The 22592-nt window shown below is 54.2% G+C and overlaps 1 protein-coding gene across 6 annotated transcripts; it reads left to right on the top strand.

Moving 5' to 3' along the window:
* Positions 1 to 373: 373 nt before the first annotated feature.
* On the top strand, positions 374 to 21897 carry OCRL (OCRL inositol polyphosphate-5-phosphatase). 6 transcript variants are annotated; one of them, XM_086619392.1, is made up of 24 exons: positions 374 to 406; positions 520 to 599; positions 1323 to 1402; positions 2307 to 2345; positions 3018 to 3128; positions 3206 to 3298; positions 3713 to 3830; positions 3919 to 4080; positions 4651 to 4752; positions 5209 to 5323; positions 6565 to 6681; positions 6832 to 7019; positions 8556 to 8667; positions 9744 to 9853; positions 10823 to 10958; positions 11898 to 12008; positions 12315 to 12480; positions 12700 to 12935; positions 16273 to 16296; positions 18609 to 18728; positions 18949 to 19033; positions 19587 to 19714; positions 20550 to 20661; positions 20772 to 21897. In XM_086619392.1, the coding sequence occupies exons 1-24, from the start codon at positions 374 to 376 to the stop codon at positions 20894 to 20896; spliced, it is 2703 nt and encodes a 900-aa protein (XP_086475518.1). In that variant the 3' UTR covers positions 20897 to 21897. The 6 variants fall into 6 exon arrangements, with proteins under 6 accessions (XP_086475518.1, XP_086475523.1, XP_086475519.1 ...); XM_086619397.1 differs by lacking the exon at positions 374 to 406 and having other exon boundaries at positions 554 to 599; positions 3710 to 3830; XM_086619393.1 differs by lacking the exons at positions 374 to 406; positions 520 to 599; positions 1323 to 1402; positions 16273 to 16296 and having other exon boundaries at positions 1650 to 3128; positions 3710 to 3830.
* The last annotated feature ends 695 nt before the right edge of the window (positions 21898 to 22592 follow it).

The following is a 22592-nucleotide window of genomic DNA, read 5'->3' as shown; positions in this document are numbered from 1 at the left end:
CCAATCAGCGCCGGGTGGGCGGGGCACGCGGCCCGGCACCGGGCCCCACCCCCCCGCGCGGCGGGAGGCGAGGTGCGGGCACCCCGCGGGGAGCTGCCCGGGGCCGGGCGGGCCCACGGCCGCATCCCGCACCTCCGCGCCCCGATTCCCCGGTACAGCCCCGCCCCCGGTACAGCCCCGCCCGGTACAGCCCCGCCCCCGGTACAGCCCCGCCCCCCGGTACAGCCCCGCCCCCGGTACAGCCCCGCCCTCTCCCGCGCGGCCGTCGGCGGCGCGGTCCGCCTGCCGGCAGGGGGCGTTGTGCGGGGCGGGGGCGCCGCTCTGCGCCGCGCCGGTGGGCAGCGCGGAGTCGCCGGGAGACCGAGGCGCCGCCATGGAGCCGCCCGCCGCGGCCTGGGGCCTCCTCGTATCCGCCGGGACCTGCCCGGGGCCGGGGAGGGGCGGGAGGGGCCGGGCCGGGCAGGCGGGGGCCGGTGGGGAGCGGGGCAGTCGGCGGCGGTTTCCTTAGCTGCGGCGCAGAGCGTTGCCGGCGCGGAGGTGCGGGCCGGGCGGCGGGAGCCGTGCGTGCTCAGCCTGGGCCGGCGGAGCGGGCGCTACGGGTGAGTGCGGGGCCGCGGCGGGGCTGCAGGCCGCGCCGGCGGGGGCGGCGGGGCTGGAGCGGCTCGGGGGCGGGTCGGCCCCCCCGGCGGCGGGAGGCGAGGCCCGGCCCGGCCCGGCCGTGTGCCCGCTCTGCCGTGAGCCGGGCTGGTGCTGCGGGGGCTCGGGGGGCGGGCGCCGTGTCCTGGGACGGCCCGTTTCTCTCCGCTGCCGCCGGGCCCCGGGTGGCGAAGGCTGCGCCGAGCGGCCGCGGGCGCTGTGACCGCCGGAGGAAACTCAGCGCTGCGGAGCGGCGGGGTTCGGGAGGCGCCGGGAGGCAGAGCGGGTTCTGGCGGCCGCCGCTTCCCCCGGCGCTCTCCCTCCAGCGTGGGAGTCGGTGTCCTGCGAGCAGGGAGACGGGGAACCTGCGTCCCAGCTGCGTGTTCCTGCTGCGTGCCCCGGCTCCTCTGGGCTCCTCCGGGGAGCCGGAGCTGCTGCCACCCTAACGCGGAATCTGCCCCGTGTCAGCGAGAGCTGAACGGCGCTCACTCTCTCAACATGTGCACCCGCATCCTGCACGGCTCTGAGCCTTTTTCCCCTTTCCCGACTCCCATCCCAGCAGCACAGCAGTAGAAGTCAAACATTGCGTTTCTCTGTAAATACAGCTCTGTGACTGTGTTAACATTTGCCTGTGTTTGAGGAGGGAGTTGTTTCTCTGTTTTTACAAGCCTTTTTTCTGTCTCTAGGATAGTTATCCATTCGCAGGAGAAAGAAAACTCTGATCCGGATTATATTCCCATCAACAGCCGCTTTAAATGCGTACAAGGTACCAACTCTCCTGGAGTGGGCTCTCTGGTGGTGGCAGGAATCCACTGCTGTTCATTGGCAAAACCCGAGTTTAGCGGCGTTTCTTGGCCTGCCTCCGGAGCGCCCAGATAGATTGAATGCTTCCCCGTGAAACTAAAACTCACAGTTTATAGAATTCTGCTTCCTCCTCGTCTGAGCGGGTAGTCTTTCCATGTCAGCATACAGTTGTGAGGAACTCGGCTGGTTCAGATGAGCGGTGGGCTCGGCGTCGCTCAGAGCCAGCGCGTTCAGCGCTTGTCTGCAGCAGCATTTGGTGTCTGCTGACGTCTGTCTGTCTGCTCCGTCGTGGCAAGAGTTGGGAGCTTTAGTCTGATTCCTACATGTTCAGATCAAAACTCTCTCTAAGGTCTGGCGTGCTGTCAAGTCCAAAAAGCCACTCATGGAATGGGAAAGAGCTTTTGACCTTGTCTTGGAAGAAGTTAAATAGCAGCGTGTGTCCCTGGGGCAAATGCTTGTTCAGGAATAAAAGCACCTTTACCTGGATTAGCTTATAGCCCTCTCTACCCCTTGGTCTGGTCCTGCCTATCATTTTTGCTGTGTAGACAAGCTCTGAAGTTCATTGTCAGGCTGGTCTTTCCCAAAGGAGCTACACCGATGTGGAACAAACCATCCAGGTGTGCGAGAGCTCTGGATGTAGGAATCTCCCCTGGGACACTTCGATTGCAGGAAGTGACTGTCCAGGCTGTCCAGATATGACCATTCTTTCTGCTGGAGCCGTTAGCAGTGGTACAGATGTCAGTTAAAGCTGTTTGTTCCTTGTTAGGACTCTCTTGTGGCTCGTAGCAGGCAGCATGCTTTTTTGAGCGCTCAGTTACTGCGGCATTCAGCATGAACTCTCTTGATCCTGTTTTTCTCTTTTCCAGAGGCAGAAGAAACCCTCCTGATTGATATAGCTACAAACAGTAAGTTTTATAACTGCAGTCGTGTGGCTAAAGCTCCTTTCAGGAAGGAGCCCGTTGGGCACTGACGTGTGCTTGTTTTACCTACCGCTTCGTAGTCTTCCTCCATACTTTGTGTTTGTCTTTCCGTCAAGCAGGGATTGTATTCCCTCTAATGTTGTCTGGCTCTTTTTAGACAGTCAGTTGTCATGGCAGACATGGTCTTAAATGCCCAGATTGAAGTACTGGCACTTGGTCAGCCTTCTTAAGTCTTTTCCCAAGGCCCTGCAGTGCACTGCGAACCACTCTCGTCTCCTTTCTGTTTCTTTGACCTGTGCTTGAGCCGAGGCTGCTGTCTGCCTTTTTCCATGTTGACAATGCTCTGTCTAGTCACCAATTCTTTCCCTTTCAATAAATTTTTCTTACTACTTTTAGAGCTCTTCTCTGTGAGATTGAAGTAGTGAGGAGTATTCCTAAAGCCAGGAAAACATGACTGATGTCTCCCCAAGGGAGGCAATGAGGGGGGATCTCAGAAGCACAGGGAAACTAGCTTAGGTACCGATACCCATCGGAAACAATACCTGGAAGTTGGCTTTCGTTGATGAGCTCCAAGGATACCTAGAGATCCTGGTCACTCTCAGGACACGATATCTGTGAAGGTTGACTGACTCTGTGAGTCTGTGTTTGTGCCTGAAGCAGGCTGTAAGGTCCGGATACAAGGTGACGAGATGGCGGAGCGGCTCTTTGAAATCCCTGATGAGGAGCGTTGCTTAGGGTTCCTTTCAGAAGTGCAGAGCATACAGGAAGGTAAGCAGAGCTATAGTTGTGTTTGTGCAATCCTCTGACTGCCAGCAGTTTCTGACAGGGCTGACTTTTTTTTCCAGCCCACATGAAGGCTCTTCCTGAACCTAAGGACTCAGCCAGCTGGCACCAGGTGGAGAAGAACCTCCCAGGTCTATCGCAGACCTCTTCTCCGGGTACTGAACTGTCTGTCCTCTGTGTACTCTCTGTGATCTGCACAGGGTGATGGGGCACTTGGGGACAGGGAGCTGTGTCTGACCTTGCACTCAGAAGTCTGGCCTCTGCCCCCTTTCCTCACTTCACACCACCCTGCACAAAATAAAACATCTCAGTCCTTGGATTCTGTTGCCTTGCACCATTCATTCCTCCTCGAGGGCTGTCTTCTGCCCTTGGTTTGTGTATGTTACGCTCCCTCTTGCCTTGGCTTGTTGTTAGTAAGCCTTTCTCTTGTTCCCTGAGTCATCAGAGTTGATACACTGCTATTATCGTTTGCCTTTTCACTTTCTGTAGAGTTATATTTTTTCCTTCTTGATCTGAGCTGTTTGAAATTGTTTCTCAGGGCATTGTGCTTGTTTTTTTCATTGTAGGAGCTCTGGGATTTGAGGATGACTTCAACACTCTAAGCCTAGAAGAGAAAAGAAACATGCAAAACCACCAAATGGGATCTCGCCGGGAACCCCCACCTCCTCCTGTGCCTCAAAATAGGCAGTAAGTAACGTGGAGAATCTGTTCCCTTTTTTCCTTCTCTTCCTAGACAGCAGAACCAGTTTTAATTCTGCTCTTGCTTCCTCCCTAGATTTCACAGAGAGAGAGAAGGTGGATCAAGAGACCAGCCAAAAGTGACCAACACTATGCGCAAAATGTTTTTGCCCAGCACGCAGTCGGGACAAAGAGAAGGCCTCATCAAACACGTGCTTGCCAAGAGAGAGAAGGCATATGTCAACCTTCACAACTTCAGGTTAGAGCTGTGCCTGAGGAGCTGTGTGCACAGAGACAAAGCTCTTTCGTCCTTTCTGTGAACTCAGATCTCGCCCAGGTTTGAGATCTGACAGCGCTGATGTGTGGCCAGCCTGGGTGGCTAAAGGAGAGTCGGAGCAGGCTGAAGGTCAATAAGTGCCTGCAGTGCAGCTTCTCCCTTCGTGTCTTTTCCCAAATATGTGTCAGATCTCTTGCCCCTCGAGCCAGACTCAAGCAGTCGGGCAGAAAGAGGGTGAAGGCAGCCGTCCCACCACGCTGTATTCGTGGTGCCCCACGTGACATGATGTTAAAAGAGCCAGACATTTGCTGGCCCCCATGAAACGTCTTTAGTTTTGTAGCATGCTGCAAAATCCCCGAAATGAGTGTCGCTGAAAGTGAGCCAAGCCTGGGAGAGTTTTCAGTTCCCCCATAGCTGGCATGGGCCTGCGCATGGGCAGCTCCCACCTTGTGTCTGCTCCCAGCCTGGATGCTGCTGTGCACACACTGGAGAGACGGGGCTGGCGCACTTGTTCCTGTGTTTTCTAACAGTTCAGCTGCTTCTGTGTTGTAGATTTTTTGTGGGAACGTGGAATGTGAACGGGCAGTCTCCAGACAGCAGCTTGGAGCCCTGGCTGGTGTGCGACTCGGAGCCTCCAGACTTCTACTGCATCGGGTGAGTAGCAGTGACCTCGTATGTACTTATGGTGCTGGGTTTCTTGTTGCTCTTGCTTGGATAACGGTGGGCTGTATTTATTTTAAGTTCCTGTCACGTTCTCCGAGGTCCCACAAAGCTGAGCTGTGTCTTGGAAGAGCTGTGTGAGGGGGAAGACTCATTTGGATGGGGTGGAGTATCGGGTTAAATGAGGCTGCCATGACATAACAAAATGGATTTTCCTTGAGGCATCCAGGGAGCTCTCTGGTTGTCCTCAGCCTGAAGTAATACTTCTCAGAGAGATGGTTGCTGGAGCGTGTGGCATGAAGGTCTCAGAGGCACCGTGGTGAAATTCTGCTGCTCTGTTTAGCACGTGGGAATAAGGAGCTTCTCTTCCAAGAGGAGCTGTTGCTAGAAGTTTCTACATTTCCTGCAGCGAGGAGAGGTGGGGTGTTTGAAGTTGGCTTGGTTTTTTAGGTTCCAGGAGCTGGACCTCAGCACGGAGGCGTTTTTCTACCTTGATTCTGCAAAGGAGCAAGAATGGCTGGCTGCTGTGGAGAAGTCCCTGCACCCGCAGGCTAAGTATAAGAAAGTGAGTTCTGTTCAGTGTTGTGGGCTTTTGTCGTGGAGTTGACATGACTGGAAGGAAAACAGAAATGGGCTTCCCCTTTCCTCACCTGACCCCGGGAGTGGTGACTGGAGAAGCCAAGGGTGTGTATGTGGCGTGTGTGTGCCTGTGCACGTGTCAGGTTTGACAACTTCAATCCGGAGAGTCCATTTCTGTCCCACAGTTGTAGGGGGATACCGCACTTTGAAGCAGAAATTTAAAAAGATGAGGATCAAAATAACTTTGTGAAATATGAGGAAGGTATCAGGAAAATAGTACGCTTGATAGAATCATAGCAGCACATTCAAATTCTTTATCTGTGGCACCCTCTTGCTGTGGTACTATAGAAGCAACGTATGTCTGGAGCTGGTAAATAAAATTAATATCTCAGCTGTAGCAAACCTTTCCGCTGTAGGTACCAGCGGAATACCTTAAGTATTTTCCCTACTACCTAAATACCTTAAGCAGTTTCCCCTTCCCCCTTGGCCTGTGTGCTCACCGGCACGCCCCTGTGCTGGCTTTGAGCTGAGCTCAGCGGCACGTTACAGGAGCTCAGAGCAGGAAACAGCCCCTCGCTGAACCGAGGGCGTCGAGAGGGAGCTGGGGGCCACGGCCTGCGCTGCGGAGAGGCTCGTGTTCCGCCCCTTGGCTTTTTCTTGGGTTTTAGGTGAATTTCTCCCACTGTCGTGGAAGGAAGAGAGCAGGATATGGCTGCAGGCAGGGGGAAGTGACTGAAACCGTAGATCAGACTCGCGGTTGCGTGCAAATTCTGCTCCTGCAGTGTGGACTGCGTGCTTGGGCTCTTCCAGGTGAATTCTCCGATTTCAGTGTCTTCCCTCACTGCATGGGGTTAATCCCAACACATCTTAATGGTTTTAAGCCTCCAAAGTGAGCCTGTAGACTGTGCTCAAGAAGCAAAAGGCTGAGACTTCACAGACAGATCTGCTCTGTGCTTATGAAGTTTGTTGCCTTGCAAGACAGCCCTGCTTGTGGAAAAGCAGCAGGGAGGGGGAATGTAGTGAGCTCAGCACAGGTGACAGATTGTCCTGCAGAGCCTTTCTCTGGGACAGGAGGTCCTTCGAGTGGTGTTGCAAGCACGTATTGAGCACAGAAGGTGATGAGGAACAGGGAGAGCCAGAGAAGCAGAACACCAGACAGAGCAGGCAAATCAGAACTGCGTTTCCACTGCCTTTCTGGGAACTCAGGATTCCTTTTATTTTTTGCAGGTGCACATGGTCCGTCTGGTTGGGATGATGTTGCTCGTTTTTGCTAAGAAAGATCATCTGAGCAATATCAGAGAGATCATGACGGAGTCCGTGGGCACGGGAATCATGGGAAAGATGGTGAGTCACCGAGGCCGATGTGTTGCTTCCGTGCGTCCATGCAAGAAGCGGCACAGTCGGGTTTTGTTCACCTGTCTGTGCCCTCCCCGGCTCCTCTCTGGTGCCTCACCTGCCGCCTTCTCTAACGACGCTGGTACCTGCTCTCCCCAGGGCAACAAGGGCGGCGTGGCGGTGAGGTTTGTGTTCCACAACACCACCTTCTGCGTTGTCAATTCCCACCTCGCTGCTCACGTGGAGGACTTCGAGCGGCGGAATCAGGATTACAAGGATATATGTGCTCGGATGAGTTTTGTAACCGTTGATGATAGTCTACCTCAGCTCAACATCATGAAACACGAGTAAGTTCATTTGGCTGTTTTTCCCTTTTGAAGTAGTGTTGGATAATCCAAATCAAGCCGGAATCACAGCAACGGGAGGTTTCGTGCAGATAAGTTTTCTGTCTTAATAATGTAACTGAAAAGGCCTCTGGTGTGCAGTCCTGCTCCTGCAGTCAGACTACGTGGTCACCTTCTTAGTGGTGACTTGTGCTGCCTGTCACTGCTTGCCCTCTCCTGGCGTGCCCCGTTTCAGCAGGCGCCGTTCCGAGTCAATGGCTGAACTTTGCAGGGCTTGGAGAAACTGGGGGGGTTGTGATGGGAAATGGGAGCATGAGCAGGGAAGAGAAGGAATGGCAGGATGGGCAGAGGCTGTGCTCTTTAGGCTTTTTTGAGTAACAAGTGGTTACAACTGCTGTTTCAGTTTCTTTTTAAATCAATCGGATGATATGCAGGCAATATTGATTTCTTTTAAATTATTATTATTTTTAATCAGATGACAGTACAGTGGTGATGAATAATCCAAATCAAACTCAAACGTGTACAGCAAAGCATATCAATTAAGTTTTCTTAAAGCTGATAGAAGTGATTAATACTTCTGTACTTAATATTTAAACCATTCGAAAACTGGAAATAAAATGTAGAGAGTAGATTAGTACAGAAAAAAAAACTTCAAATATTAGATTATCCTTGATAATCCATTAATGGAAATTTTAAGGTTTGACTATAAACAGGAAGAGCTTTGATACTAGAGAGGGATTTAGATTTTAATCTTTAAATGAAACCTTTATGGAGTAAAGAGTGAATGCCCCGAGTGTTTCTTTAGCTGCTGGTAGTGAGAAGGCTGTAGGTCTGTTTGAAAGCCCAGAGAGGAGCAGAGGAAGAGCAGGTGCTGATGCAGCGTGGCTGGTGGGCGAGGTGGGACAGTAACATTCAGGAGGTCATAAACTCAACAGGAACTGAACTCTGCTTCTGCCAGTTCTGCATCAGCCAGTCTTTGTTAGGTGGATGACGCAGTAGTGGCCTGGTCTGGTTGAAGGAAAAGCAGTGGAAAAAGAACTGGTAAAAGCACGGTACCGCATGGGGTAGGAGCGTGCGGGTACACGCACACCAGCCTGCCGAACTGGTCGATGAGCCGGCTCTGCTTAATGAGTTCTGTCATTGCCCTCTTCTGTACACCAGAAGAGCCTGAATATCAGATGGATTTCGTGTAGCTCGGGAGGTTTTGGAGCTTGGTGAGCTGGGCTGGTTTCACCTCATTAGAGAGTTGGTGATGTTCTCGGGCTTTTTTCAGACTGAGGCAAACTCAACCGTCTCCCGTTAAAGTAAGTCGTCCATCCCATGTGGGATTCCAGAGGAGATGGACTTAGTGCTATAGTATCTGCTGCCACTAGAAATTTCTGCTGTCAGACTCCATCTTTCATGTCTCCTTTTGTCTTCCATGTGTCTCAACTTTAATCACCAGCAACCGACCGTCTATTCTCCTACGCCCCTTCTTGCCTCCGTGGCCTGCGGTACTAACTACTGGCTGTTCTTTTCCACGTTTGTCTTTGCTTCCAGTGTTGTCATCTGGCTAGGAGACTTGAACTACAGGCTTTGTCTCCCTGATGCCAGTGAAGTGAAAAGTCTTATCAGTAAGAATGAGCTTCAGAAATTGCTGACATACGACCAGGTCAGTGAACTCCGCTTAAGTTTGCTCCGTACTCGTGAGGCCGTCTTGGATCAAGGCGTGCGTGTGCTTGCGAGGAGCTGGCACGTGCCCTGCCAGGAGTGTCTGTAGACGTAGAGCCCAGACAGAGCTCTGGGTGTCCTGGTGACAGAACCCCCTGAATGAAAACAGACGGGACGTCGTACCGGGATTAACTGGATGACTCTGGCAGTTACCCCAGAGGTGTCTTTGCAGCAGATTGGAATAGTTCTCTCTTACATACAAACTGCACACAGGAACGTAGGAATTTGTAACAGCAACAAAAGCTGCTGTAATGGGGGTTCTGGAAGCGGTACTGATTTAGGGACCAGTGCTTGTGGCCAAGGCTCTCTGCTCAGCCCCTTGGACCTAGGTTCTGTGCTGTGGTCTTCCCAGTTCAGCATTTCTTTGCAGCACACTGAAAAACGAGACGGCGCCAGATGTGCCTTTAAGATGAAGGATTGTACCTGTGAAACATGAACAGAAGTAGTGTAATGTCATCTCCGACACGCAGTTTAACAGGAAAGCTGATTGATGCTGTTCTGTAGCTCGTTTTTGCTGTACTGCAGAGCTTCCTGCAGAAAACAACTGGAGCTTAGATGTTTGTGAGGAAAACAACTAGGAAATTCTTCAGAAGAGTAAATGAGAAAAGGAAGGCAGTGTCGGGTTGTCAGCCAAGTGCACTCCTGGAGGCTTTTGCTCAAATGATTAGCAGTGTGATATTAACGATGGTGATGCTTAAGCCTGATTCAGGCATTTAGCACAAGTGGAACAGTTAATATTTCCCTTAGCTATTGTTTTATGCTGTCTGCATGGTCTGGTAGCAGCGCTGTGCCAGTTCGGATCCAATCTGTTTAGGAAACATCCCACTGATGTGTTGAATTTTTACCTTTTTTAAAGGTGTAAGGTCTGAGAGGCAGTTTGGGGGGTGTCTGCTGAGTCCCATGGCCACAGGTTACAATTGCTCTGCCTGTAGATCTGCTCTCTGACACTCTGCTGTGGTGGGGGGGTGTTTGAGGGGGCTTTTTGGTTTCGTTTTAAGTGTTCTTTTTCTGCCTTAGCTGAATATTCAGCGCACTCATAAGAAAGCATTTGCAGATTTCAACGAGGGAGAGATTAAATTCATCCCCACGTATAAATATGACTCTAAAACAGATCGCTGGGACTCCAGGTAAATCAGCTGCCAACGGACATGTTTGCCTATGACATAGAAAGCATTTTCTCACAAAACTTGATTTCCTGCTTCCTAGAGCTGAAATACCTCTGTGTTATGGTGCTGGCTGGAGTGCATAGACAAGTCTGTGCTCCTGTGTTTCCCCGACTTTCTGAAATAAGCAGACCTGTATGACCAGGCACATGCCTTAAACCTCGATTGCTGCTGATCCCCATAGGTGAAGGCAGGTGAAGTGTGAGCCCGCAGGTGGCCCTGCACTGCAGGGTTTTTTCTGCTACCAGGGACAGCCAACCAGTATACAAGGAATTGAAAAGATAAGGAAACAGTCTCTCTGAGTCATCCTGTTCCCTGACTTGCTCACCCGCAGGGGTGGCTGTGCTGCGATAGCAGCAGTGGTTCCTGCTCGCTGCTCTCTGTTGGTGCCTCCCACGGGTGTTTATGCATCTGCTGCAGAAGCTGGCTCTAAATGGAGAAACTCCCAAGAAGGAGTTTCAAACTATACAGCGATTGCATTTTCCTCTGCCTGTGTTTATGAATCTGCACAGTAGTTAGTCTGGAAAAGGATAACCATAACATAATAGTAATGGCTGAGTAGCCTTTCTGCAGTGGAAACAGTAAGCGAAGGATCAGGTTGTAGTGGGCACAAAGATCTGGCAGCCAAAGAAACTAGTGCAGCTTGGGTCAGGGTACACAGGCTTCAGGCTGCAGAAACAGTCTTGTCTGAGGCTGTTTTGTTTCCTGATGCTGGAAAGGATGGGAATTTTAGCTGCTGTAGAGGGAAAGGGAAAGAGAGTAGCCAAAATAACAAAGTATTGAAGTTGAGGGAAGTGATAGGAGTTCATCCTGTCACTGCTGATTCAGTCAATGACGGTGGGGGCGGAGGGAGCTGCCTGGCTGGGAAGAGGAACAGCTTGGATGGTTCATTAGGATTGTTGTATTTCCCTGGTAACCTGTTTTTCTTTGTAGTGGAAAGTGTCGTGTGCCAGCGTGGTGTGATCGAGTCCTTTGGAGAGGAGGGAACATAAATCAGCTCCGGTATTGCAGCCACATGGACCTGAAGACCAGTGACCACAAGCCAGTCAGCGCGCTTTTCCGCATTGGGGTAACTTTTTTTTATATGCTAGGGTAGGACCACAGTGTTGCCTTCCATTCCTTCAGGAGGGGGTTATGTAGTGGAGGCACCTCTGCTCACGCCGTTGCGAGAGGACAGAGGAAACACAAACAAGGTGTGCCCACCGCGTAGGTGTGCTGCTGCTCGGCAGCCTCCGCCGCCCAAACGGCGACTTGCTCTGCGTGCGCAGCGCTGCTCGGCTGTGTCGCACCCGGGTAGTGTTATGCCCCAGTTGTGCAGGTGATCCCGGGAGTTTACCTGGGCAGGTGTGCCCATGTAGTAAATAGAAAGGTGTTTCCCTTGGCTGCTTTAATGGGGCTGCTTGGCTTCTGGGCTATAACGCGTGATATCTAGTACCAGAATGGGTGAGCTACTCCAATGGTTTTCTGTCCTCCGCAAGGAGACACAGCAGAAACCTGTAAATAGTTGTGCCTGCTGTTGTGATGTCGCCTCTGATGTGTATTAACACCAGAGCGTGTCACTGGTTCACATCTGAATTTCTTTGGTGGTGAATGGCTGGCAGCAGGTTTGGCTTTCCTGCCTTACTGAATAGAGACAGTCTGGGTTTGCTACCCCCTGCTCCCTAGGTACCTCAGGTCTCCTTAAAGGAGAGCCTTTCTCCTCTTCCTCTGGAGAATCCTGAGTAATGCTGCGAGACGCCAACGCTGTCCCACAGAGATCGCCCCCAGTGATCTCCCAGTAGTGTAATTAGTGGCCAGAAAAACTGTAGTAACATCTGCAGGGGTAAAATACACGTAAAGTTGCATACGCAGCTCGGAGGTGCACCCGTGCGTGCAAATTCTCTCGGCCTTTCAGCTGCACACAGCAAGTGCTTAAAGAAATATTCTGCCGCTGCAGTTTACTCCTGATCAAAAGAGTTCTTGTGAAGCTGGTCAGAAACTTTGCTGAGTGTTTTCTGATCTTCCACAGGTAAAGGTTGTGGATGAGCAGAAGTATCGGAAGTTGTTTGAAGACATCGTTCGTATAATGGACAGAATGGAGAATGACTTCCTTCCTTCGCTGGAGCTAAGCAGGAGAGAAGTGAGGATGAAACCTGAATCACTGTCCACCTCCCAAACACAGCAGCCTTAGAAGTGCTAGAAATACTTTTAAAGACTTTGATTCAGTAAACTGGATTATAAGAAATAGAACTTCATCTGTCATCTTATGATCAGGAATTGGATTAGAAGGGACATCTTGCCTTGGCTTCTTGGCAGGTCTTCCGTTAGGAGTTCTGCATTGCGTGGGCACTTCTCAGTCATGGGTTGCCACGGCAGAGTCTGGGTGCCGAGCTGTGTGTCCCACTGTGGCCGCTAACATGATTTGTGTTTTCTCTTTGCTCTGCAGTTTGAGTTTGAGAACGTGAAGTTCCGTCAGCTGCAGAAGCAGAAGTTCCAGATCACCAATAACGGGCAGGTCCCCTGTCACTTCTCGTTCATCCCAAAGCTCAACGATAGCCACTACTGTAAGCCATGGCTTCGGGCTGAGCCTTGTGAAGGTTACTTGGAGCCAGGTGAGTTTCACCACGGTTTCTACAGTGTGTACTGGTGTAGGCTGCTACCCCTTCTCCGTTCACTTCTTCCCATCTTTCCTGCGTCTCATCTTTCTTGACATCATCCTTGTCTGTGTGTCTTCTCAGTTTTGTGGCCTTTGTCACTGCCACTGATTGTTTGTCCTTGTCATCCCTTTTGGAGAGCATCTCTGTGTTCTTCAGAGCTCCTGTCTGTTGCAGATGAGAGCATGGACATCTCCCTGGATGTGTATGTCAGTAAGGACTCAGTAACGCTTCTGAACTCTGGCGAGGATAAAATTGAGGATATTCTTGTCCTTCACTTGGACCGAGGGAAGGACTATTTCCTTACCATCAGTGGAACCTACCTGCCCAGCTGCTTTGGCACCTCCCTGGAGGCCTTATGCCGAATGAGACGACCGATTCGAGAAGTCCCAGTCACCAAACTCATTGACCTGGTGAGTAGCAGCGTTCCGGAGCAGCTCTCTTAACAGGGAGAGACCATATTCCTTTCTAATTACTCCTAAAAGCAGGAGGAATGCCTTCAGCCAGGATCAGCCGTGCTGGCTCTGAGCTGGTTTACTTTTTCCAGCCTTGAGGTGCTCTCTTATTATTTCCCTCCACCACAACCAGTGGCTTTTGACAGCCTGTACTTTATTCCCTATTTCTGAGTAGGTTCTAAATACTGTTTGGTGGGACAAAAAAGTGATCCCAGCACCTCGCGCTTTGTGTTACTGTCGTGTTGGTGCTGGCAGGCTCAGCTGGGTGGCACTGGTGTGTCGTAAGAGGTGTGATTGAAGTGTTCTCCTCCGAGGTGCCTGTGCTTCCTCTGCAGTGACGAGGGCTCCAGGATCCTTTTCCTCCTGGACACTTGAGGCACTCGCACTGCTCGGGGGAAGGAACAAGCAGAAACAGGAGGCCCGAAGAAAGGACTTCGATGCTGTTGGGTGTGCTGACGAGTACAGCCCAGCAAATGGCCAGTTCCTCTCCCACTGACCACACTGGCCTGTTCCTCTCCCCAAGCTTCACCGGCCCCGGGCGTCAATATTCATCCTTCTGAACCACTCGCGTGCGTGCGAGGGCCTGCAGTTGTGCCTTGGTCACCTTTTGTCTTTTTGGTGTCTCGTGGCTGTTTCTGAGATTTAGGCCTGTTTTGGGGATCCTAATTCTTGTTTCCAGCCTTCTTTCCTTCCTCTCTTCCGATGGCCTTTCCTGGCCTTGCTTCAGTGGGGTTTAGCCGTTCCTGAGTTTCAGCCTATGTGCTCGTTCTTGCTTAGCCAGGAAAGCCGCTTGGGTTTTGTTCACCTGAAAGATTAGCCCAGTTCTTTCCATCTCTGACACGACACCTTTCCTCTCCTCCCATACCTTACAGTCTCATCCTTACCTGCGTTTTTTTTGTCCAGTGAGCTGCTGCTTTTTCACGCCTGTGGATTCGACAGCTTCCAGTCCTTTCTGCGTACGCTTTCTCTTCACACCACACTTCCTCTTCCTTTGGCAGTTGCACCGTGCCTCTTGCTGCCTCTTCCAGTTCCCACCTTTTGTCGTAGGTGTCTACTTTTCTCACAGACCCAACACACAGAAAGGCCATTTTTGTACCAAAATTTTGATTTTTGTAATCACAAGATCAGGCTAAGACACAGTGTTTGCCCCCAGTTCAAGCTGCTAATCCAAGCCTCAGGCTCCTCTACTTTTCAGGCTTCGACTGAAAGTCAGTCTTATTCTAGAAACGTGTTGAACTTGGTCTGGAGCATTTAATGAGTCTTGGTGGCTTTTCCACCTGCTTTTTCCTGCTCAGTGCTGACTTCTGCCTTGATAGATAGGAACATGGGCCTCGACTCTTGACTTCTGCCCTCACAGACACACACTATTACTTTTCTAGGAGTACTTTGAGGCTTCTTCTGCTTCCTTTACCTATAGATTTCCTTCTCCTGTTATTCAGTGAAACATACAGAAGTACAGGAAGGAAAACAATCGGAGAAGAGCACCCTGTCCCAGTATCTGCAGCAAAGGAACAGTCTCTTGTGCCAGTGGGGTCAGTGGGACTGCAGTACTGCCATCAGAGCACGTGAAGCAAACTCAAGCAATACGATGTGTGACGGCCCAAAGCAAAATTTAGTCACTCGGATTATAAAGCTACTGTCACGTTAGAGCTATTTTAGGTGTTTTGGTTTAGATCATACCTGTGAGTTGGGAAATTCTTGGAGGCAGGACGAGCCGAGCGCGTTCTGCGAGGGAGAGCGGCGCACACGCTGACCGCGCTGCAGCCCGGAAGCGTGTTGGTCCAGTTGCGTGTGTTTGGCTGATGCTCAGACCGTGCGAGGAAGGCACGGTGTTTGTGTACCAAGAGCTACTTTCCCTCCTGCACTCAGGTGGCGTTAGGGCTTGCCCTTCACTGTGTCGAGCGTGTTTCTCAGCCTGGGCTGTATCTGTTGCCTTCAGCAGAAGGAGGTCTGGAGAATGCAGGTCAGTAGGGGTCTGAGAGGCAGTTTGATGCAGGATAGCAAAGTGTAGGTGGGAGCTTGTTTGGAAATGGCTCTCCTGGTTCTCCTGGGAGAAGCTGCTGACACTTGAGCATCTCGCCTTTGAGGTTTCAGTATTAGTGTCTCATCCTACTTTTTCTTGGGATCCTACTGTGGGCTTTAAAAAGCCTCTTGAAGAATCTTTGTCAGGAGCAGGTTGGTCTCATGGAGCTAATTGTGCTGAACGCCACAGGAAGAGGTGAAGAGCAGGGCGAGCAGGCAGGTAGGTGGTACGGAGGCTGTTGAGATGACTCACCCGTTACGAAACGAGCCCCTCTCCTGTGCAGCGTGGCTGTCTGCCGTCCCAAGCCTGTGGCTGCCATCCCTCCCCCCGTGCCTTGGAAGAAGCACCCGTGCCAGCTTGTGTTTGGAGCAAGCTGTTCTCTGCAAGAGCCCGGTCTGTTGTGGCTCTACTAAAGCTCAGTGACCCTCCAAAGGAAGCGGGCACTGCAGAAGGCGCAGGGGAGCCCGAGATGCTGCTCCCTCCCGGGCGTGCCCTGTGCCACGGGGGCTGCAGCTATGTTCCCAGCATTGCTCCCACCCTGAAAGGTCAATCTGCCAAAACTCAGCTCGGGCAGCCTGCTTCTCTTTCCTCCTGCAGACTCCGCTGAACAGTGTCCTACGCTGCCAGCCTGCACTGCGCTGGGAAAGGGATGCTGTGTTTCAGGATCGCCTGAGGGATTGGACGTGCAGCCTGGAGGGGCTTCGGCACGCTCCTCCTCGCAGGGTGTTAATGCTATTAGGTTGAGACAGACGAGCAGCCCGGGGTTTTGAGCACAAACACTCATTTCCCTGACTGTACACAAAGCTGCTTAGGGGGCCTGCTAGCTCCACAGCTGCCACACACCCAGAAATACGGATTTAGCCCAGCGAGGGTTTTATCTCTGGCCTGGTCGCAAGGGAAGATGGCTGAAATAATCCAGGGATGTTTATTTCTTACCAGGAAGATTCAAGAAGGAGAACTTCTTCCTGGTGGACACCTGTCATCTGCCCGTGGCCTGACCGTTTGCTGGATAGCGAACGGTGCTGCTGCAAGGCCCCTTTGAGGAGTTTGTAGAAATCCTGACAAGGTTGTTCATCATGTGAGCAGGATTTTTGCTAATTGGCAGGCAAATCTCTCACCACAGGTTTAACTTTGGCCATGTCAGCAAAATGTGTGAAGGACCTGGCGCTCAGCGGGTTCTCGTAATGCAAATTAGGTTTCTGCTTAATCTGAGAGTGCGTTCTCTCTCTTAACGATACTTTTTTCCTCTTCTCTCTTTCCCACTGCTCTCAGGGAGAAGACAGCTTCTTAGAAAAGGTAACGCAAACATTTGCCGGGGAAGTCTGCTTCTCAATGACCTGTTTGTAAAGAATGAGAGTTTTCCCCTTGTTTGCTGCTGAGGAGGGCAGGGGAGGTGGGTGCAGAGGGAGCACTTGTTCCAGCAAAGCCTCTTAGCACAGCTGTGCGCTAGATGGGAACGTGTAGGAGCACAAAATGACCCCGTAGCCGCAACGGGGCCGGCCCAAACAAGCTGCTTAAAGCTCGCCAAATTTGCCTGGGAGGAAAAAGAAAATACTCTCCTGATCCTAGCAGCAATGATAGCTATTTCTGAAAAAGATTGACAACCTTTGACAGATCCAAATTAGCTCTAACCATGCACAGAAGATGGAGTTCACCACAGCACCCTTTTCAGAGAGGTGATGTGGGGAGAGGGCTGAATTAAAAACCTGAAGTCTTTTGCTCTTTCCATCTTGCTGTGTCCTTATGGAGGCTGAGGGAGGGCCTCGCGCGGGAGACGGATGTTTCTGTGCTTCCTCGAGCAGCAGGGCTTGGGCTGCCAACGCCGGTGCCTCCGCTGCCCGGCCGGCATCGCTGCTCTGCTGTGCTGGCGGCCGAGCGAGTCAGGTCCGTCATTCAAGGAGCAAGTGGGAGATGCCGGCGTGTGCGCGGCAGCGTTGTTCCTGCGCTCCCGGCGCCGGCTCGGGCGTTTGGTAGCTTGTTTGAGCTGGCTCCGTGCCTGCGTCCCGGGCTGGGCGACACGTCCCTCTCCAGGCAGTGCCAGGGTGGAACAGGAGGGAGAGAATGGATGTCCCCTCTGCAAGAGGGGCTTGAACTCGGGTGTTGAACCGGAGCAGAGAGGAGTTCCTGGGAACATCCTTTCGCAGAGCATCGTCCTTCCTGCAGAGCGACACGGACGTTTTCTCCCCTCCTCGGACACGGCAGGAGAGGGCGCTCGGTGCCCGCACGGTGGAGCGGACGGCCCAGCGCCGGCTCCTCCTCCTCCTTCTCTTCCTCCTCCTCCTCCTCTGCCCTGAGCTTCTTCCTCCTCCTCCTCTGCCCTGAGCCGCCCCGAGCCTTCTCCTTCTTCTCTGCCCTGAGCAGCTGGGGTCTCCTGCCCTGAGGGTCTCCGCAACTCTCCAAGTCGTGCCCAGGACAGCCTGGCAGAGTCGAATGCTGTTCTGGCACTCGGCCCGGGTGCTGCAATGCCCTGGCGTGGGGATTTCCTGCTGAAAAGGCTTGAGCTCTGAAAGAGGGTCCACAGCTCTCACCTTGCCTACCGTGCTGCTTCCAGACCTCCCCTGCGTGCTCGGATGAGCAAGGCAGACGTGTAGCCACGACCCAGCATCTGCTGGCTGGGTTAAACCTGGCGGTGTGCAGGGCAGAGCAAAGCTATGCTGTGCTGGGTGGCAAGCGTGGCTATTGCCTGTGCCGGCGGGGCTCGTGTCTTCGCTGGGGGGCTGAAGCTGGCCCCAGCTGGCCGTGAGCGATTGCGTGTGCCGCAGAGGGACGGCGATGGCAGTCGTCACGTGAGCTGGCAGCTGAAGTGAAGCGCTTCGCGTTTGGCTTGTGGCGCTCCTCTCCGCTGGCGTCCCTGGGTTGTGTTCCCCTCTGTGCCGGTGTCTTCTGGGTGCTTCTGCCGAACGTGCTTCACGAGAGCTGTGCATGGCTTCCTCCTTGGGAGTACACAGGGGTGTGAGCGATGGTGAAGTGAGATTAAAATCAAGCAAAAACATTGATCCTGTTAAAGATTGATGTGATGGAGATTTCGGAGCGGTTGCGCTCGTCAGCTGCTTGGCATGAGTAAGTGGGAAAACGTGACAATGGTGTCAGAAGAGACCTCTCCTTTGGAAAATCAGGAAAGAAACTGTAGAAAACGGGTCTGGTTTAGCACCCAGAGGACGGACATGGTCAGAGCACACAGGAGTCTGGACAGGCATGGCCTTCACTCTGCATCCAGAGATCAGCTGGATGAGCGGGGCGTGGTGGCTGGATTTAGCCTAAAATGTGGAAGTGAAGGCAGCAGAAGGACTCGCTTGGCTCCAGTCCTCCAGAGTGTCAGCTGCAGAGCGAGAGTTGGGATTTGGACAGGCCACCTTGGCCAGCAAGAGACCCATCCTGTGGGAGCTGGTGTGGCTGAGACCATCTTCTGCAGTTTCGTGGTGGTTGTTCTGGGGGGCAGCAGGAGGGAGTGGAGCTGGGACCTACGGAGCGATGGCTCTGTGCTGTAAAAGCAAGTAGGGGCCAGATGAGTCCTGGGTCCTGCTTTTCCCTGCTCCAGCCTTTCTTTACTAAGGCCCTTCCAGAGGGACTGAGGTTTCCCTGAAACCTTGTGTGCTCTTTGCCACCAGGAGAAATCCGTTCTGCAGATGGGCTCCCTGGACAGCGAGGATGCGAGTGAGATGCCGCTACAGGTGCCAAAGGAGATCTGGCTCCTGGTGGACCACTTGTTCAAGCATGCCTGCCACCAGGTGAGGGAGGAGGCCTCTGCCGTGCCGGGAAGCTCTGGAGAGCTTGGTGACCTGATGCATCAGCAGCTGGAGATTGACTCCAGTGTGGTGTTCATAGGGCAGGACTTTTCTCCTGTGCTTGAGGCACTGGCTGGGGGGTCCCAGCTTTCACCCCGCTGTCACTGTGTGCCTCGGCCTTTGTGAGGAAGGTGACTGTCCATCTCTGTGCTGTTTTTGGCAGGAGGACCTGTTCCAGACTCCAGGCATGCAAGAAGAGTTGGAGCAGATCATTGACTGCCTGGACACCAGTATCCCCGAGACAATCCGTATCCTTTGCTGTGCCTCACTGTCCCAGGAGCCTGCTGGGTCTCAGTTCTTCTGGGAGAGCTCCCTCTCAGGAGAACTTGTCTGTGACCTTTAGCTGGCAGGGTCCCTCCTGGGGGGCTGGCTCCCCCCTCTCCCCCCAGAGATAACCTCTCCTGAAGCCGAGCGTGTGCTGGCTACAGCGGCCACAGAGCCAGAGCTCTGGAAGCTTCTGCAAGGCTGTGCCAAGCGCAAGAGCTGAGGAGGGTGGACATTAGGGAGCATGATCTGGAGAAGGGGCTAATGGAGCAGAGGACTTCTGTGGGGCTAGAAGTGGGCAAGCGCAGTGCAGGGTGGATGGAACAGCGCTTTCTGTGGATGGGGGACAACAGAGGAGGAGGAGGAGGAGGAGTGCTGTGGTTTCAGGGAGCAGTTAGATAGGTAGAGAACTTCCAAGACCTGCAAGGGGGAAACAGAGTCTAAGCAACTGGGAAGGAGGGGAGTGTCTGCAGGGAGCAGACTGAGGAGGGAGGTGGTCCATCTGCTCGGCATGCCCCTTGATTCCCACCGGTCCAGCGGGCAGTAACCACTCCGTGGCTGAAGCACTCCTCATCTTCCTGGAGGCTCTGCCAGAGCCGGTGATCTGCTACGAGCTGTATCAGCGGTGCCTCGACTGGTCGCACAGCAGCCGGCTGTGCCGGCAGGTGCGGTGCTGCCTCCGTCTCCATCCGCCTGCCGCAGGCTCAGGGCAGCTCTCCCTGCTGCCGCGAGCTCTGCCTCGGTCCTGGGGCTTGCTGGGTCCCGCTCCCTTCCCAGGAGCTGGCAAGGGGCTTCGGGGGCAGTTGCTTGAAGGTTCTCTGCAGTGGGCAGGATGGCCTGGGTGCTCTGGCAGTGCTTTCCTGCCCCGAGGTCGGTACTGCAGTGTCTCCCAGCAGTCTGGTGGCATCCAAAGAGACCCCGGGCATGCCCTGTGTCACTCAGAGCACGTGGGGAATAGCAGCCCCGAGGGATGGAAGAGCCTCCTCTGGTCTTGACGGCTTAAGCACCTGCGCAGAGCTGCAGTTCCTGTGCTTCCCTTAGGGGCTCTGACCGAGTGGCTCTTAAGAACAGCTGGTGGGCAGCAAGGCCAAGCATGTCCTTGGGCAGAGGAGGAGGTTTTGGGGCACGCTTTCAGTACTGGCATCAGGAAACCTCTTGTCCTGGTCCTCGTGCTGCTGCTGTGCAGCCAGGGGGTGAGAGCTGGGATCCGATGGAGATGAGCAGAAGCAGCCCCAGGGCAGTGGTAGTTTATGCCCGGTGATGCCGTTACCCTGGAGGCAGCGATACCAGGAGCCAAAGCCCACGAGTGCCATCAGCACTAGGCTACAGTGGGTGGCTCGCTGGTTTCTCTCTGGGCCTGGGGCTTGTGCCAGTGGTCACGGAACGGCCTCAAGGCAGCAGAAGGGGGAAGGCTGCCTGACTGGAGCCCGCAGTGCCACGGTGTGCCCAGGCTGCAGTGATGCCAACTGGAAAGGCTTCCTCTCTTTGTTTTCTTTGCAGGTGATTTTCCAGCTGCCCCGTTGCCATCGCAGTGTGTTTCGGTACCTAATGTCGTTCCTCCGAGAGCTGCTCAGATACTCAGAAGACAACAACGTCAGTGTCGCCATGATCGGTAAGTGTTCCGTGTCTCCGCTCCGGCTGCCCTCACTGGAACACAGCCCCTTCCCGCTGCCTTTCAAGGTCTCCGCTCCTGACCGATAACTGATTTTGCTGCCTCTGCAGCCGCCTTGTTCTCCAGCCTCCTCCTGCGCCCCCCGCCCAACCTGATGGCAAAGCAGACTCAGCAGGACCGCCAGCGTGCCATCAACTTCCTCTACAGCTTCCTGCTTGCCGGGGATGAGGAGTGACTCCTGCCCGAGTGCCAAAGCCGAGGCCCGTGCCGCCAGCCTCGCGCTGAGGCTGGGTCTCCAACAGCTCCAGAGGGGTACAAGGCTCTAAGCTACTCCAAGTGCCGTGTTTACAGTAGGAAGGGACGTGTTCCCCTCTCCTTCCCACCGCTGTACCCTACACTGCAGAGGACCTGCACGCTCATTGCACTGCCATCCACGACATCCTCCTGCTTTCTTCCTGGGAGCTGGGTGGATCTGTTGATACCCGAGCACTGTGCCAGCGACCCGATCATCCCATGGCAGTGTCACCAGTTCCCCGAGTCACGCTTCTCTCTCCTTTTCACCCCCCATCTCCTGGAGCTGTTGCGGGGAAGAGTGGAGACTGACAGTGCTCTTGGGGGGCCGTGGCACGGCCGGCTGCATCCCTGCAGGCGCGAGCGTGCTGGTGCGTACCGACTGTACTGCTGAGAGCCCGCGCTCGGCCCCAGGTGGCGTTGGGCACATCTCACCCTCTGCCACATGGCAGACCGAGACAACCCTGATGCCCCATCACTGTGCTGTGCAAGCAGGACCGTGGCTGTCCCCAGAAGGTTATCTGGACATTTGGCCTCTTCCCTTCAGCAGGGTGTTATCCTCTCCCCTCCCTCCTGGGCTGTAGGGCTCGGGCACACAGCTCTCTCCCTGCGCTCCCAGCCTCCTGCCGCTGCCACCTGCGCCTTGCTCTCCTCTCCCTGCCCCTGTGCCCCAGCTCCCTTCTGGGACATGGGATGGTGGGTGCCTTGGAGGAGCCCAGGGCAGGTAGGGCAGTGAGGTGCACTCAGCTTCTCTAGGGCTGTCCCCATGTGTGGCACGGAGCAGGACACAGTGGGACTGGGCTGGGTGATGGGGATGGTGGTGAATGTTGTCCTTCCTCCCCCCTCCCCGAGGTGCTTCCAGAGGGTGCAGGCTGCAGGGAGAACGTGACAGGAGGAAATGAGCCAGAAATCCACCTCAGGGCCCAGAAGAGCGGCTGAGGGGCATGTGGGGGTGTTGTGCTGGGGGGGGGCTGTAGTGCCAGGGTCCCACACGGCTGGGGAGGGGACACCTCTGGGTCTGACGACTGCTGTGTGCAAGGGGGAGCCCTGTCCCACTGAAACACTACGCACAGTCCTGCCTGCTCGGGCTGGGGGCTGCGTGGCCTCAGCTGGGGGGGGGCCACTGCCAGAGACTGGGGAGGGGGCTGCGGTCCTGGAGCCCCCACCAGTGCCTGTGCTCAGGCCGTGGGTGTCCATGTGGCTCCGTGGTCCCTGGGCGCTGGCTGAGCTGCTGGGGGCTCCCCTACCTTGTGGCTCTTTTTTTTTTTTTTTTTTTTTCCTTTTCTTCAAAATTTTTAAATTACATAATTTATTGGGAAACCGTTTGTTCCAAATAAACCTCCGTTGTGCAAGGTTTCGCGGGACTGCGCTGGGTGCTCGCGCCAAGCCTGCCGCCCCTCACGTAGCTCCGTGCCGCGCGGCCCGGGGGTGGCTGCGGCTGGGCCACGGCATCCCGTGACGCAGAGCTGTGGCTCAGCTCCGCCGTCCTCCCTGCCCGCGGCTCCGGGCTCCAGTGGAGGGGCTGGAGCCTTCCAAAGGCGGCCGAGTCCTCGAGCTCGCCCACCACCACTCTGGCAGCACACCGGGCAGAGCCGGGGGACAGCAGCAGAGAATCGTGTTCCCCTGGTTCCTTCTGGTTT

This window comes from Tauraco erythrolophus, chromosome 13 (assembly GCF_009769465.1).
Source record: "Tauraco erythrolophus isolate bTauEry1 chromosome 13, bTauEry1.pri, whole genome shotgun sequence".
Lineage (NCBI taxonomy): Eukaryota > Metazoa > Chordata > Aves > Musophagiformes > Musophagidae > Tauraco > Tauraco erythrolophus.
This window is presented reverse-complemented; position numbering and strand designations above follow the sequence as displayed.

Excerpts from the sequence above, each read along its gene's own strand:
- OCRL (XM_086619392.1), top strand. The coding sequence starts at position 374 with ATGGAGCCGCCCGCCGCGGCCTGGGGCCTCCTC. Across the intron at positions 2,346-3,017 it reads GATTGATATAGCTACAAACA|CAGGCTGTAAGGTCCGGATA; the intron begins GTAAGTTTTATA and ends TTGTGCCTGAAG. Across the intron at positions 18,729-18,948 it reads TCAAGCATGCCTGCCACCAG|GAGGACCTGTTCCAGACTCC; the intron begins GTGAGGGAGGAG and ends TGTTTTTGGCAG.